The following is a 17,096-nucleotide window of genomic DNA, read 5'->3' as shown; positions in this document are numbered from 1 at the left end:
TTGGCGGTAAAACATCTTCTTCCTAAACCGTTAGCTCAGCGAATATCCTCCGTCTAGAAGTTAAAGCAAAGTTTTTAATGATATGTAATATATAATTTTCTCATGATAATAATACTTTTTCAGGTTCTTTAGGTATTTGTAGGATTTCAAGTTTTTTATTTAAATCAAAATAAAATTATTCCAATAAGCCTAGTGACAAAAATTTTGCACTCTTAGTAACTTACCTACCAATTTGGAGTTTAAATAACTTCAGAGAGTTGGAAAATACCTGAGAAGTTATTCTAATTTCATTGGCTATCATTTTTTTAAATATGAATATTTACATGTAGTAAAGTTTTGTTATTTTAAAACTTTACAAATTAAAGTTGAATATAAATACCTAATATTACTATTCAAGCACTCTTTAAAAGGTTGCAGACTAACTGATGGTTTGTAAAGCTTTTAGGGAAAAGTTTGTTGAGGTTTAATAAATATAATTAACTGTTTAAATTGTGACTTAATTGTAATTTTGTAAAATAGTATTAATAGTTTAATTTAGTATAATAGTATAATTTAGTATAATAGTTTTTTATAAAGATATACAATCTTTATAAAAAACTTCATAGTCATAAGACCGAAAACGAAATTATTATAACGCTTAATAAAGAAACAAACTATAAAATATATTTACAATAAAATGACGTATGCAAAGAACGTAATAAAAACCTTAAATCCTCTTAACACGAGCACTTTACAGTAAATCCATTACGCATTTAGCAGAAATCGAACAAGTATTAACGATAAGACGCCACGAAGTCTTATTGCTGCATGTATATAGTTTATTTTACAAACTTCAGTCGGCAGTCAGAGGATCGATATTTTTTGCATATTTTAAAATGCATGTCGCCATTACCTTAGCCGTATGTTGCTCAATTTTCTTTATAACAGGGAATCAATATGCAAACTGCTTCAATAAAGGATAAAAGATGGACATACATCTTCTTTATCGTGTTATTTTATAATTTGGACCTTTCAACGAAAAGGGTCGAAAGGAATTATATATACATATAAACGTTGAAATTCGTAATTATTAATCGTGATGGATGAGATATAAAAAGTACTGGTAAAGTTTTGTTTCTTGAAGTTTCAACATAAACGTCTAAAATTTATTTTAAATTTTGCTTTCTGAAACTTTCTGTGTATATAGGGTTACGTAGATCAATGAAAAAACGAAATCCTCATACAATCACTCTCGTTTCCGTTCGTCCGTCTGTCACTGTCTGTCTTTTCCGAAACTACTGGAATAAACAGCTGATATTCATATCAACATTATATAAAATCCGATGACGCAATCGGTAAATAAATAAATTCTGGTTTTGGGGGGGTTGGATTGGGATGATAACTAGAAAATAAAAATATATTACATACATATTTCATATACATCATGGATTACTCCATTCCATTCAAAGATATGAAGTTAAATCAAAAACATTATTCATTATCTGGTGGTGAGTGTCGGTGGTAGGGCTTTGTACATGCTCGTCTATGAAGGTACCACCCATTTATAAGTGCTGTTGTGTACCGGTTTATGTGGTGAGTTTAACTATAAGTATAAGGAAGTTAACATGTTAGTTCCCTAGGTAAGTTGGTTAAAATTTTCTAAAGCATAAACCGGACCACACACCTTTTTAAATAATATATGTGTGTTTATTAATACCATTAAGGATAAGTAATAACTCAACTATCTATGTAACTGATTGTCGGAATAGTTTGTCGGAACTACTGATTTTTTTGCCAATTATTCTCAGTTGAATCTTCATTCCGAGCCATTTAAATTTGATTTAATCGTGTAAAATCACGATTCAAAAGTATTCGCAAGAGCGTACGTGAATTATTATTTTGATTTGATTTGAATTGTTAAAAATGATAATGTGCAGATACCTGACAAATACAAGTATAACTTATTGTTTTAACTACGAACGAACGAACTATTTTAAATGAAATAAAGATAATATTCAAAAATAATGCACAAATTTGTCAATTTTATGTCAACGAGAACAAAAAATTGAACTTTTTTAAGCATTTTTAACTAAATGACGTTTATACTTCGTTCGTAAACCTCACTTTCCAAAAGTACCATTTTGGCGCTTTAGTCTTTCTTCTTTTGCACTGTCGATATTATTTTATTATATTTATATAGTACCTGCTATACGAGAAATCTTGCAATTACGTTTTAAACCAGCTTCACTCAATCAATTTAGTTTAAATTCCGAACACACAATTTTGTAATAATAGTAATAAATTGAAACTTTTTAAAAACATATTTTATACAAACGCATTTCTTGTTGCAATTTATATATATATTTTATTTTAAAATTATAATATTGTGATTTTATACTTTTTCAAATGACCACAGATAAAATATTTTCCTCTATAATTTTCTTCAGTAACAATACGAAATCCTCCATGCAAGCAGTCGGAGTCGCACTCGACCGATATTTATATTGCGAATCTATGAACGAAACTAACACAATATCAATACGTATAGAGTATTTTATGTAACTCAATCAGAACCGTTCAGAACAGAATCTCCGAATCCATTCCAACTAATTTACAACTTCTCTACGACTCTTAATTAACGGAATATTACACAGGTCTCTCTCTAGTTGCAAATTAATTATCAACCCGGTAATAAAATGCAACATTTATTGTATAAACTAATCATGCAGGCAACGAGTATGCCTAGTAACATCTGCTAGTGTTTAGATTGAGTTATATAAATACGTATTATAGGATTATAAAGGAGCTTATAAGGAAAATGTTGGCATTTTGGGTAATAATGATCGAATCGTGTATCATAAAACTTTTTACATTCGCCCGTCAGTCAGACATAAATAATTTATTACAGTAAATCATGTTTTATTAAGGAATACTCAATAAAGTACTTTTGAAGAACTCTTACAAAACCCACGATCCCTTTTATTTGTATTTATTTATTATAAACTACTTGTTTTATTTGTAGACGATTACATAACTACCATTTTGAGAATAATAATATCATATAGATTTTATATTAAATATTCCATTTCTTAAACAAGCTGTAGATTACATTTATATAATTACACAGTACCGTCGTTACCATAAGGGCACACGAAGCCCAGGGCTCCTATTCTCATGGGGGCTCCGAATACTTTGGGGACTGATATAGCCGAACAAAACTTTTTCTAATGTTGTCAATATGGACCGGTAATAATAAAAACAGATCAAGTGTGAATTTGGTTTACGATATATCTCAACTTGATAGCACCAAATTTTGTGGTACGGAATCCTCAATTACAGTGGCATAGCTATCATAGGGCAAAACGGTACGGTGCATCAGACCCCTGAAGGTGAGGAGCCCTAGAGGCAATATTTTAAAAATTATATCAATTTTAAAACTTATATATGAAACTATGTTTTTGACATTTATCAAATTGTCACTCGTACTTGGTTTAGTCTTTACTTTCCAACAGGGCCCCACGTTCTCATGAGCCCTACGGCCCTGAAAAGAACTGAGATTCATTCATTTTATAACGACGTGACATCACATATAAGATAGCTACGCTTGGGTCGGCAGTCTATATATAACGTCAACCCTTTGAATTCCAAGGCGGTTTTTTTACAACAGTTACATATATATTAATACAATAATAAAATCAAACGTAAACGTAAGAGACGTCTAATCTGTCTGGCTCTGACAAATTCTGTCACAAAAACTTTCGTCATTATGTAAAACAGATTTGCATTAACATTTTAAGATTCATAGTTGTTTAGAAAGTCGTTTGATTTTTAATGAAAGAGTTAAGCGGTGGCAGGGTTAGGTGGTAACAACTAACCAGTTATTCTACTGCTAATGTAAATCAGTACTAAGTATTCCGCGATTACGTGGAGTTTGAGTTAAGGACTTAAATCCTGTGGTGTGTTGTAAGAAATATTTTTTTTGCAGTGCAAAGTTTCTACGGACTAATAATTTTTAACAAAGGGACCCAGTTGATAATGAAGTCACTATAGATAAGAAAGAACATATAACCAGTTGCACTAATTATAAATGATATTATTTTAAAAATTTAGCGTCTTTTATTGAATAAATAAATTTCATATCATAGCATAAACCTAAAAGGTTTCAACGTCATTCAAATTAACTCGATACATCACAAAATGTACAAACAATTTTCACGTTACAAAAATAACTCGCTACTGAAGTTGTTAAGAGCTTATACTTTCACGAATACGAGTATATTTTTTTTATGTACATCGTAATTAGATTTTAATGTTACTCGAGACATAAAACGAATCTACCCTAAAGGCTCACATCAAAAATATTATTATTTATCGCACAAAACTTCTGACGCAAAACAAGTAACACATTTCAAAAGCGACCGTAAAAACGGTTTACGGTTTATGTGCGATAAACTGGCACGAATTTTGATTCTTGTCCGACATTGCATTTCTCATTTCCAATAAATGTAATGCGTTCTACATTTATTTGATTCGGACAAGAGACAAATATGTCCGAACTGATCAAATTTTGTATCAAATGTTTTGTTACGGAATAATAGGAAAGAATTTGATTAATATCATGTCTTATCATAAAGTGATGGTTTGATAAATGTAACAATACTATTTATAGTATGTATATGTTAAGTATATTACTTACCCTCAACGATATAGGTATATTTATAAATCATCTTTATCAATTCATTTGAAAATAGAATCATTTAATTACACGTAAAAATAATGAGGTTAAAAAAACTTCAGGCTAATATTTGCAGTAAAATATAATATTTTTTGTTTGTATGTTCGTTATGTCTAAGATAGAATTGCAAATGGACCGCCTAAAGGTTAAAGGTCACCAATTCCCATAGACATTGGCGTTGTAAGAAATTTTAATCATTCCGTACATGACCAAGAAGTTATGTCCCTTGTGTACACTGGCTTATTCACACTTCAAATCGGTACAATAAATCATGTTAGATTGTTTTCTTTTTTTAAATTTGGATTGATGTCAGTTTGTATGTATTAATAAATAAAGATAATAAAAAATTATTAACGTCATTGTATTTTGTATCTATGCAAAATATTAATATAAAAGTCGTTGTAAAAGTTCAGTGGCAAAATTAAACCCACACATAAAAATTGAACAAATTTTTTTTATTACTAATATGATTTTAAATGCGCGTGTCCTTTTTTAATTGCGGACTACTTGTTTGACCGTTTTAAATAAAAAATAAATATAATACGATCAAAGAATGTCAAACGGTTATCATAACGTCCCTTTTTTCGAGGACGAAAAAGATATTTCTATGTAGAACAACGATATGTTTAACCGGGATCATTTTTACTTTAGCCTGAAATATAAAACGATAATATGTACAAAGCGAATTACGTTACAATATGGCTCGTCGGCATACCATTAATGGGGCAATCCCTTTTACAGCCCATAAAGGTTTTCAGGGCGACTTTGGTCACTGAAACTTATATAAGGTCATTCACATCTGACTGTTAACAAGCAAGCATCGAAGTATAAAATGGTTTTATTTCTTTGTTTCGTGACAAAGAAAAAAAATGTAATTAATTAATTAATTAATACACTCATCTGGCTTACAAAGGTTTCTTTGCAGTGTTTATTCGCCACCGAGTACGAGATATAAATATTTATTATAAACACAACTTAAGCACATGAAAACACAGTTTTTTTTGTGATTTTGAATTCCAGTAAGACGTGACGATTCAAGTTATGAGCTTTAAATTTTTTTTAAAGATTATATCTATTCTTATGTTTTAAATGATCAACCTTTAACGATAGGAATTAAATGCGAAAATAACTATATCAGTAAATTGTTCCTTATTGAATTTGACATAGAAGCCTGGGATTTGGGTTTTTTAGATAGGGGATTAAATGACTATAAAGGATTTAACGGGCAAATACAGTTTCTAGGGAAATAATAAATTTCATCGAGACGTAATCAATTTCTAGTAATGGTTTCTATTATTTTATCTTTTTGCACGTTTTTGTTGCTATTTAATTTATATTAAAAATAAAAATTGTTTTCGACAATTATGGCATGCATTTTGAGTAAGCCCAAAGCCTTAGAGCCTATTTTTCATATTTCATTATTAAACCATATACATTATATTTTTAACAAGTAAATATAAGTTCGAGTACCCACTATGCAAACTAGATCATAGATTTAATTGGACGAAATAGGAATACAAACTACATAATTCATTTTCAGTGTATCGTGGTCGCGGTACAGAGAGAGATGGCTCAATGCCACGGGTACGCCATCTAATAAAATATAGAATATACTAAGTTTTAAACAAGTGCAGTAGAAATATATACTGGCTCACATTCAAGTTTTGAAGCAAACTTCAACATAGTTATCTAAACTTTTAAATTGACATAACTTATGACTTCGGATTTTCGAGTTGTATTTCCTTAATGTTTTAAGTATATTTGTTTGTTTTCATCGATATTAATTATATTACTGTTGACAAAAATGTGTATTATAAATAAGGATAAGTATGACCAATAATATAAAATTTAATATAAAGGATATTAAAAATACTTGTTGAACAAATATTTTGTTTACGCTCTTGTCGGATATTAATAAATAAAGATCGATTTCGGAATATATTCGGTTCATTTATATATTGCTTTAAAATGAAATAAAATTATCTCCTTACTTTCATGTTTTTAATTAATCAGAGTGAATACATCACGACCCTACTATGAAATCCGACACATACATTTGTAATTTTGTATTGACTAGTAAATGAAGACTAATCTACCCCCGCCCCACTCTCACAGCTGTTAGAGCATTCAAACCACAAACACGAACATTCTTGATCAAGCTCGCAGCCTGTACCCTGTCAACCACAAGCGCTGTTGACACGGCATGACAAGCTATACAAAACTTTTCAACAGTTTGCCGTCAACATTCAATTAAAGTTACCTTCGTCGAAACAACGTTAAAGCATATTGAACGCCAAATATACTGGAATTGACATCAATTTTATACATCAAATAAAAAATTGTAATAACACTCAACTAACTCACGGACCGATTTATGGACTTCATGATTGGACAATTTCTTGCCAAATATGAACGAGATCAATAAAAATAAATAGATAAACATACTTTTTATCGTTACAAATTGTAATTAAGTAATAAATGGAAGGTTTTAATAAAAAAAAATACTATTTAATTTAATTAATTTTTATTTTGTTATTCAGCAACAAGTTCGATGTCATTTCTATATTTTCATGTGTCATCGACAAATCATGCTATACTACAGAATCTATATACTAACTTTAACGCTTGACTTGCTAAAAGGAAATGCAAATTATTTGCAAAGTTACAAATTAAATATTTGTAACTTTGCAAAAGATCAAGAATAAAAATTACTCTATGAATAATATATTAAGGCAAAAAAAAATGTACATAATGTATGGTAATACAGTAATGTTATTCAAATGAAATATATTGGAAAAAATAATACAAAAAGTAAAGAAAAACGTTGGTTCGTAAAATCCAGCATATACTTTTAAAATAAACAATTATATATATGTTAAAAAATGGTCGTTATTTTCATGAAGAATTTCAATATATTTTATTTGATTACAGAGGTATTGTTACGGATTTTTGTTAGTTCTTCTGAATATAATATACATTCCAAACGGATGGTGTATTTACATTTAATTTATCAGAATAAATATAGATATTTAAATAAATTAAAGATCAAAAAAACCCTACATAACCAAAATAACATATATATATATTATACGTCTTCCTTTGACATTACATTTATACATTACATTAGCAGCCTGTAAATTTCCCGCTGCTGGACTAAAGGCCTCCTCTCCCTTTGAGGAGAAGGTTTGGAGGATATTCCACCACGCTGCTCCAATGCGGTATAGTGGAATACACATGTGGCAGAATTTCGTTGAAATTAGACTAAATATCTTATTCATTGTCTCAGCTAACTGATCCATGGATTCATTTTCCATTACAGAGTGGTTTAACGTTATTTAGTGTCGGTAGAGGGTATTCTTTCTAATAGAATAAACCTTAAATATTTTAAACTTTATAAATAATATAAAAACGAAAATAATCGCTTAATTATTTTTGTAATAATAATAATTGGAATTCCAGATAAAATATCTAAATTCAAAACTTACTATAACAAGGAAATATTTTCTGTAAACGGTAAGGATACCGCCGGGAGCTATTCAAAATCCTTTGAAGTATTATGGTTAAAAAAAAAGGTTAAAGCGCGCAAAAGAAGTCGGTGAAGCGAGCTTTATCGTAATATATTTTTGACTGGATCTTTGCCGCTCACAGCTCGTTGACTCGGAAACGATACTGACTGCCTGTTTATTTTTCGTTTACAATCGCTAGACGTGTTCCAAGTGATTATTTTCGCTTAGCGTCGTCTATAATAATTGCTGGTTACAGACAATATTAAAATTAAAATGACTTTTCAAACAGATACACATTTGGCATGAATGTGATTGAAGTTAGACATGTACACGTTCCCTCACGATGTTTTCCTTCATTACCGAGTAAGACATGAATTAAACACATGAAAATTGTATGGTGCTTTTCCGGGTTTGAACAGGCCATCATCGGTTAAGATGCAAGCGTTCTAACCACTGCCCTATACAACTCTCAATGTTATATTCTCTTTTCTTTTTTTAAATATTAGAATAAAAAATAAAGTAGATGGATTATGGTTATCAGTAAAAACATTTATCATGTGTAACAAAAACATTGTGCATATTAACCAGTGCATTATTTAAAATTTTATAAAAGAATAGTTTGAAAAACTTCACGAAAAACCCAAGAGAAATGTTAAAATTATTGTAAAATATAAAGGCGTGGAACCCCAGCCGTCTAGTTGTCTACAGTCTAGACGGTTGATTAGCAAGCCATTGTATAAATTAAATGAGTTCTATTCAGTTTAAATGTTTCCTAGTCTATGGTAGTTGTCACGACGCGACGCGACGTCTGCACCGAACGGAAACGACAACATTGTCACGACATCCTACGTGTATGTGTGGCGTTGCTTTAATATCTATTGTAAAAAAACAATATATTTTGTAGTAATTAAATTAAATTTTAATCAACTAATTTCGTTCCCTGTAAGTATAATATATAGCAAAATCACGACGATAAATACTAATTCAATAATATTTATAATCAAAAATACTTATCTATATTATGATATTCTATCTTTGAATATAACATTTTAAAATTTTTCTCCAAATTTTCATCATAAAATTTAAGTTTTTAGTTCGTTTAATGCAGTGCCTTGATATATCAAAGCATTTCGTTATGCAGGCTTTGAAACTTATCAAATAAAATCAGTGAGTGTACGTTGCCATCGTTTGTTCAAAAGAATTTATAACCAAAATATAGTAAAGGCACATAAATGTTCCACTGATTGGCAAAGACTCTTTTAAAGATGAGGTTAGGAGCTTAACTAAGCATAGGGTAGAATTAAATACGACACGTGCCTTTTTCCCTACAAGGTTGGTTTTTACCGTCGAACTTCAGATAAGATCCACAAATTCCATATCGGTTCAAAAATAAAACCCTTTCAAAATATAAAAATGAAAAAGTTTACATTTATAAAGGAAGAAAATATTATTCCTCGTTCAAATCCAATAAAAAAATCGAGTAATCATATTAAATATTACTCTTATATGAGGAACACAATAATATAAGCTTATGCTGCATATTTGTATAGATTCGTTGTTAAGCACTCGAACGCGTTGAACGTACGTCATAAGTGAGAATTGTAACAAAACGATAACCAAAAGTAAGCCTGGTTTAGAATGCAACGGATATGAAAAGATGGTGCATTTAAATACAACATGCTCAGAACTAACAAATACACAACTATCAGCTATTCGCGCCGCAGAAAATCTAGAATGGACATACCGAAAATGCCGTGAAATCTCACCTAAGCGTCACTCAATCGTTGTTCCCGCTGAAGACGAGGAAGAGGAACAGCTTGGTGAGATTCCTGGGTTGAAAATCGATATTAAAAAAATACTGGCGGATATCACAAGGGAAATGGAGGAAACTATAAAGCGTGAGATGTGAGAATAGTCAATCGATACAATTCCATAGTGAAAAAATGGATGAACTTATTTTAAGCTTAGAGGCATGCCAAAGTACTATTGATTAAATGATTTAAAGAAAAAGAATACTGAACTTAGTAACAAGAATAGAAACCAGGAAACGTAGTGCACTGGACCAAAGCATAGAGGAAAAGGAGCAGCGTGAATTAACTAACTATTTAGAAATATGTATTATTATAATGTATATTATAATGTACCATATAAAGATAACAAACACAGTGTTGATTGCTCAGCAAATAGCATCAAAGTTAAATCAAAAAGAGGGCAGCGTGAAGCAAGCAATTCGTTTACCTGGAAGAAAAGAAAGTCCGGGTCCTATACGGGTGTAACTGAAACCGAAGGACACCAATCTACATGGCTCACAGCCGCAAAGAAAAGTGTTTGCAAAATAAAAGCAATGGATATTGACCCCGGCACCCAAATTAATAAAACGGTATATCTCAGAGAAGCCTTAACGCCGTACAAAAAGTACTTGCTATGGTTTGCCAAGACAGAGCTAAGCATTATATACAGATATATATTTGGATCAAAAGAAGAATCATAGGTGCACGGAAAGAAGGTGAACAAGAAAGAGCGGTATTTATTCGGAGAAAGCTAGATGTTAACAATCTTAAATAATTATAAATACAACAAATAGTGATATATAATACAGGTAAATATTCATATGAGTCATTTAAACCTTAATATCTTTAAAGACGACATCGTAGAAATTTCTGGCTGTATAAATCTACAAAATTTCATTAATCGTATACCTTCTAATACAAATCTCGTGTGTATTCATATAAATATTATATCCATAATTAAAAACGTCTCATCGCTTGAGCAATTTATTGCACAAAAAGTCCGGACGTTATTGTGGTTACAGAAGCTAATATATCTGATTCTTTGTGCTGTATATATAACCTAAAAGGATATGAAATGCATACAGAGCTGCGGACGGGACGATAGGGCGGAATCATTATATTTATTAAGAAAAAATACAAATTTATCACTAAATCTTACAAAGCAAAACACTTCGAAATTATTTCCGGGCAAATTACTATCCCAATAGGCTACTCCGCGACTCTGTGTGTAATATATAGACCGCCTAGTATTATAAGTAATATAATAAGTAAGTAAGTCTAATAGTAAGCTCCTATTTATTAGTGAACTTGATACATTTCTTAAAAAAATCTAGTCAAATCAGGATTTATTTGTTTTGGAAGATATGAATTTAGATTTAAAATCCAATAGCCCTGTAAAACATAAATATAACACTGTTATGTATAAGCATGGTCTAATGTGTGGAATCTTGGAGTATACTCGGATTGAACTAAATAATAACAAATTAAGTAAAACTTGTATTGATCACATATACGCTAGGTCACGCACACAGGATATGTACACGACTGCGCTCGGAACAACACTGGCAGACCATCGCGCAGTAGCACTCGCATGCATCGGCTCGCAGCGTATACAGACTGTCTCAATATTTAAAACTATATTAGATAATAAAAACCTTAATAAATATCTAAAAGAAATTGATTGGCGTCCAATAAAAAATATAATATGTCCTAATAAAATATATAATATTATAATAAGTAATATAAAAACCTGTTATAAAAAAACAGAAATTGAAATTAAGCGACCCAATAATTCCAATATAACATTCAATCAAAGAATTAAAAAAAGATTGTGGATATAGAGATAATTTATTTATGAAGTGGTTAAAAGATCCTGGAAATAAAATTTTAAAACTTAAATATAATAAATCAAGAAATCGTGCTAATAATATAATTCAAAAATTCAAAAATAAACAAATAAGAGCAAAAATCATCAAAAACAATAAAGACCCAAAAATGTTATGGCATATTCTTAACGAAATTACTGGTAGGATCAAAAATTCTTTGGATAATATTATAATCAATGCACTTGATAATCCAATTACTGCTGTTAAAGATATAGCTAATAGGTTTGCATGTATATTTTGTGAGAATGTCAAAAATATCATATCAAATTGTAAAACTCCTTTACTAGATAAATCTACATATGTCTTGCCTGGAAATGTATCAATACGATTTCAAAAAGCAACACCTGATTCAATTTTTAATATAATAAATAATATAAGATGCGATAAGGCACCTGGTATAGATAGTATAAGAGCATCGGATTTAAAGGCCATCGGAAACAAGATTTCACCAGTCATAGCAAAACTCATAAACACTACTGTAAAAACAGGAAAATACCCAGTGGAACTGAAAACAGGTATAGTTAGATCTATACATAAAAAAGGAAGCCGAAAAGAATATGAAAATTACCGATCCATAACGATTCTGCCAACTGTAAATAAAATCGTCGAAAAATATATTGGTAACTAAATTTCTAAGTTCTACGCAGACAATAATATAATAAACAATACACAATATGGATATCAGTCTCAAAAAAGTACATCACAACTGTTGTCTAAATTCACCAATAGTATCAATAAATATTTAAATGACAAAAAACATGTGCTAATTGTCTTTATCGATTATAGTAGGGCGTTTGATACATTACGACATGATAAACTTATAGAGAAATTAGATAACTGTGGGATAAGAGGACCCTTGAAAAAATGGTGCGAAAATTACTTAAAAAATCGATCGTATCAAGTTAAAATTGGTAACGAATACAGTGACAAAATTCAAGTTTCAGAAGGCACGGCGCAAGGCTCAGTACTGGGACCGCTACACTACATTTCGTACGTTAATGACGTAAACAACTTGGTTAAAAACTGTGATATTTACCAGTATGCTGATGACACATGTCTTATAGAAGCGGATACTGACGTAAATACAGCACTCACAGAGTTACAAACAGATTTTACTTTACTAACAAAATGGTCTCATGACGCAGGCCTTGTATTAAACGTTAGTAAAACTAAACTTATGTATATCAGCTCCAGCCAAAACAGAAGCACTGTATCTCCAAAACTAATTGCTCATAGCCATACATGTTTGCATCTAAACAAACTAAAGACATGTAAATGTAATTCAGTCGAATTAGTTAATAAATATAAATATCTTGGACTTATAATTGATGATCGCTTTAAGTGGACAGAACACATAAACAACGTATGTGATAAACTACGTATAATGTTTTCTAAATTTTCTATTATAAATAATAATATCCCAATCAAAATAAGACTATTATTATATAAGTCACTTGCGGAGTCGATTATAGCATATGGTCTCAGTATCTACGGAAGAACGTGTAATCACACTTAGACGCAATTTACCACCTTCAAATGCGACTATTAAAAACCCTAGTACCGTACAAAATTAAAAGTAAGTGCAAAAGTAATTATCATCAACTATTCTCTTATTGTGGAATCATGCCAATACATGATAAACTTAAACATACATTGCTGATACAAAACTACTTTAAACAAGACTTACAAAAATCGACTGATATCCCAATAAGAACACGAAATGTAACAAACTCGAAACTTATTGTCCCCCGTTGTAATAATACCTACGGTAGGCAGACCTTAGAATACCTTATACCAACATTATTGAACAGTCTGCCATATAATTTAAAACTGGAAATAAATGTAAAAAACATTAAGAAAAAACTCGATGTATATTTTGAAAATATTAAATAATTAATACAATACATGGAACACCTGTATACGCTATAAATATATAAATATCAAAAACAAAAGTTTTAAATAAACAATCTATTTCAATTTTGCTTGGGTTTTTGCGCGAGGACCCTGCAAGAGCGAGCTCCCGGGCGATTGCCCTGTTCGCCACCCTATCATTGTTTGTATTTGTATATCATTGTTTTTACGACAATTGATATGCAGCTCGTTTTGCTAACTGGTAACACAAATTCATATTTTCATCGCCAACTTAGTATTTCGGTACGTCATATTAATTTTAGACATTTCAAAATAATACCTAATTTTAAATAAATCTCTTGCTCCGTCCAAACAATGTACTGTTTTATGTTATTTTTAAACCAACGATGTAATAATTAAAAACAAATTAGCAGCAGTTGTTGTCATGTTCGACACCATGTTGTGTGACGTACAAAATGACAACAAAGGCTTCGTCGCAAACGCGTTTTGTAGGCAAACTACGAGTGGCTAGCGGTTAAGCAACCTCGAACATGAGCCGCGCGTGGTTACCCTGTACCCACCTTTATCGTAACAAAGAACTTTATGAGTATGGAAGTACTATCTAGATGTAGATGGGTAGATAAACAATTTAAGTAACATAGTATTATATCTTAATAGTACTGAATGTTTTATCTATCTTTATTTCAGCGCATACCTCAAGGATGACTTTGCTGTTATACCGTATCTGGAGGCCGGTTTCAACAGGGTGAGTAATATAAAATAAGTGCTTAATAATACATATATACATACATACAGAGTACAAATTTCAAAATATTTTGTAGTTTTTTAAATAAATCGTATTATTATTAAAAATTTCAACTAACGAGATTTTAAAACTAAAATGCCAAATGTATTGTCCTTTTAAAATTTAAAATGTTTTTTTTTTTAATTTATTTTGTACTCTATTTAATTTGAAGTATACTTAATTCAAGTAAAAAAAAAAAAGAATTAAATCATATTTTCTATAAAGAAAAAATAGGATGTGTCAGATGAACAGACAGAAGTAAGTCATATAATATATAGCAATAGTTGCTTATATTCGAAATATAGAAAATATTAGAAATACTTCATATAACAATGCCTGTGTTCCACTTCGATAAAATAGTTTGATACTCATATTTTAAATCTTAGAGGTGTTTTTATGTTAACGAGTAAATTTTAAATTATTTATTTAACTATCTGCGTGAGTCACAGCGAAGTTATTAAGTTCGTAAGTTATAGTGTCAACTGTAAATGTTTCAACTTAGTTGGTAATCGCTTTACTTAATATATCGCTTAGAAGTTATAAAGCTACTTCCTGCGCCACTCCGTTCCTAATTAAAGCGCCCGCTTAAAGTTTGAAAGTCTACATCACGACTCAATTAAAGGGTCACTATGTCAAAGAATACATTCGAATGATATTTCAATTGTTTGAAGTTGTTTTGGTTTGATAGGTACTAAAAAATAACATTTTTGCTATTCAACTCTTTGATTCATTACTTTGTTTTTCTAAATATGTAATAATATTTGTTTGAAGCTCATTGCATTAGACAATTCAATTACAATATACAATTCGTCTATATACATTATAGAATTAGTTTCAATGCAACCGATTCCTTTAAAATTACCTTCACGGCAATCTGAAGACAAATGAGAGACGGTAACTGCGCGCTTTGGAATTACAGAGGCGCTTGCCCTGAAGTTAACTCATGATCATTGGTCAAGCTTCACGTACATTACGTAGCTATAAAATTGTAATATTTCTTTACCGTTTTAATGTAACTAACGCTATCAAAAAAATCAAAAGATAATTTACTAAAGAGTTTACGGCCTTAATTATAAACATTGTTGTTTAATTAAACAACGCTGTATTTTTAATAAAAGAATGAAGTATTTAACTAAATAGTCGCTAATGGATTTTTATATTATATTTTTTTCCCGCCATCAGGTAATGGTAGAAACATTAGGTGCAACAGCTTGGTGCGCTGAAATGTTGCAAGCTCGTGCAGCCGCCGCTACTACGCGGGCTCATGTCGGTGCCGTCGCGGCTCTGACGGCGGCAACGGATCGCTGTCGAGACCTTGTTGCCGTCACCGATGACCAACAGCGAATACTGGTTAGTATCCAATGTAATTAGTATGTAAGTTAGCGAATATTGACCCTGGTATGACACTGACAAAACATCAATAACAGTTTTGATACTATTTAACTAAAATACATTTATGTGTTTTCATAGCTCACAAATAAATCGTGGTGCCGAGTTGTTGGCTGGAGACCAGAAGAAGCCCCGAGACCTTTGACAGAAGCGGTAAGCGGTGAGGCTCTGCGGTTGGCAGCTAGTGGGGTCCGTGATTGGGAAGCACCTGTATTAATACGGAGACGTGCCGCTCCCGATCCAGTGCTGCTTCCGTGCCGAGGATCTTCTGTAACTTTAAACAAGTAAGAAAATTACATGTTATTTACAGAATTACTTAAGAAAATCGTTGTTACCCTTTTAATCATGGAAAGTAAACATTTGGTTGTAAAAAAATACGATTAAGTCATATGTTAGGGAAAAACGAAATGATTTTCCGAACAACATATCATTACAACAATGCTTCCAACTAGGTCAATATAACGTAAAAGTAATACCAACAATCTTCCTTGAAAACATTTGATGCTTATTCCACCACCTTGTTCTCATGCGAATGAGTGGTTCATTTTTCCACGTTTGCCTTCGAGGCCACCAAATTACTTAAAGACTCATTACAACTGTGCTTAACCACTGGCTCTTTTTAGCAAGATTGATATATAGCTATTAATAAATCTCAAAAAATCTCGCTTATAAACGACCAAAAGCTGTCGTAAAGATTACTTTAGTCGAGCTCCTACTTATGGCTATACAAATATACGACCACTGTGTTTCTCTAGGAACACTTCACACGTCGTGTTTGTATGTGAACCTAGCAATGCTATGGACTGTGAACGAGCACGTGGCTCGCTGCATTCTATTCGACGAGGGTCGTTGGATGTACGCTCTGTAGCATCCGATGGACTGCGTCGTACTTCATTGGCTAAACTGCAGGGATTACCACTGGAAGCACCAATTACGAAGGTAATTTATATTTAAATAATTTATTTCTTAATAAATACAATGTGAGTCTTAATATAAATTATATTTAATTCAATGTGTAAATTTCATTAATTATTAAAATAAAATGTATTTATTTACATAAGAATTATTAACATCAAGGACTTAACTATATATTAAATAAAAAATAGTTATTTTACAAATCATGATCGCGAGGAATGGTGGCAAGAATGCTGGCTG

The 17,096-nt window shown here is 31.0% G+C and overlaps 1 protein-coding gene across 3 annotated transcripts in view; it reads left to right on the top strand.

Annotated features, from left to right (window-relative positions):
• The window catches only part of Pde8 (Phosphodiesterase 8), a 204,151-nt gene that overhangs the window by 178,268 nt on the left and 8,787 nt on the right, over positions 1–17,096 (top strand). For all 3 annotated transcript variants that reach the window (XM_026635012.2, XM_026635003.2, XM_064217669.1), the window contains 4 exons: positions 14,456–14,513; positions 15,735–15,902; positions 16,023–16,225; positions 16,697–16,880. In XM_026635012.2, the coding sequence (XP_026490797.2) occupies positions 14,456–14,513; positions 15,735–15,902; positions 16,023–16,225; positions 16,697–16,880 (613 nt within the window). The remainder of the gene's footprint in view (positions 1–14,455; positions 14,514–15,734; positions 15,903–16,022; positions 16,226–16,696; positions 16,881–17,096) is intronic.

The sequence above is a fragment of the Vanessa tameamea genome, chromosome 18 (genome assembly GCF_037043105.1).
Source record: "Vanessa tameamea isolate UH-Manoa-2023 chromosome 18, ilVanTame1 primary haplotype, whole genome shotgun sequence".
Taxonomy (NCBI): Eukaryota; Metazoa; Arthropoda; class Insecta; order Lepidoptera; family Nymphalidae; genus Vanessa; species Vanessa tameamea.
The sequence above is the reverse complement of the archived record's forward strand: the minus strand, read 5'-3'. Positions and strand labels throughout refer to the sequence as shown.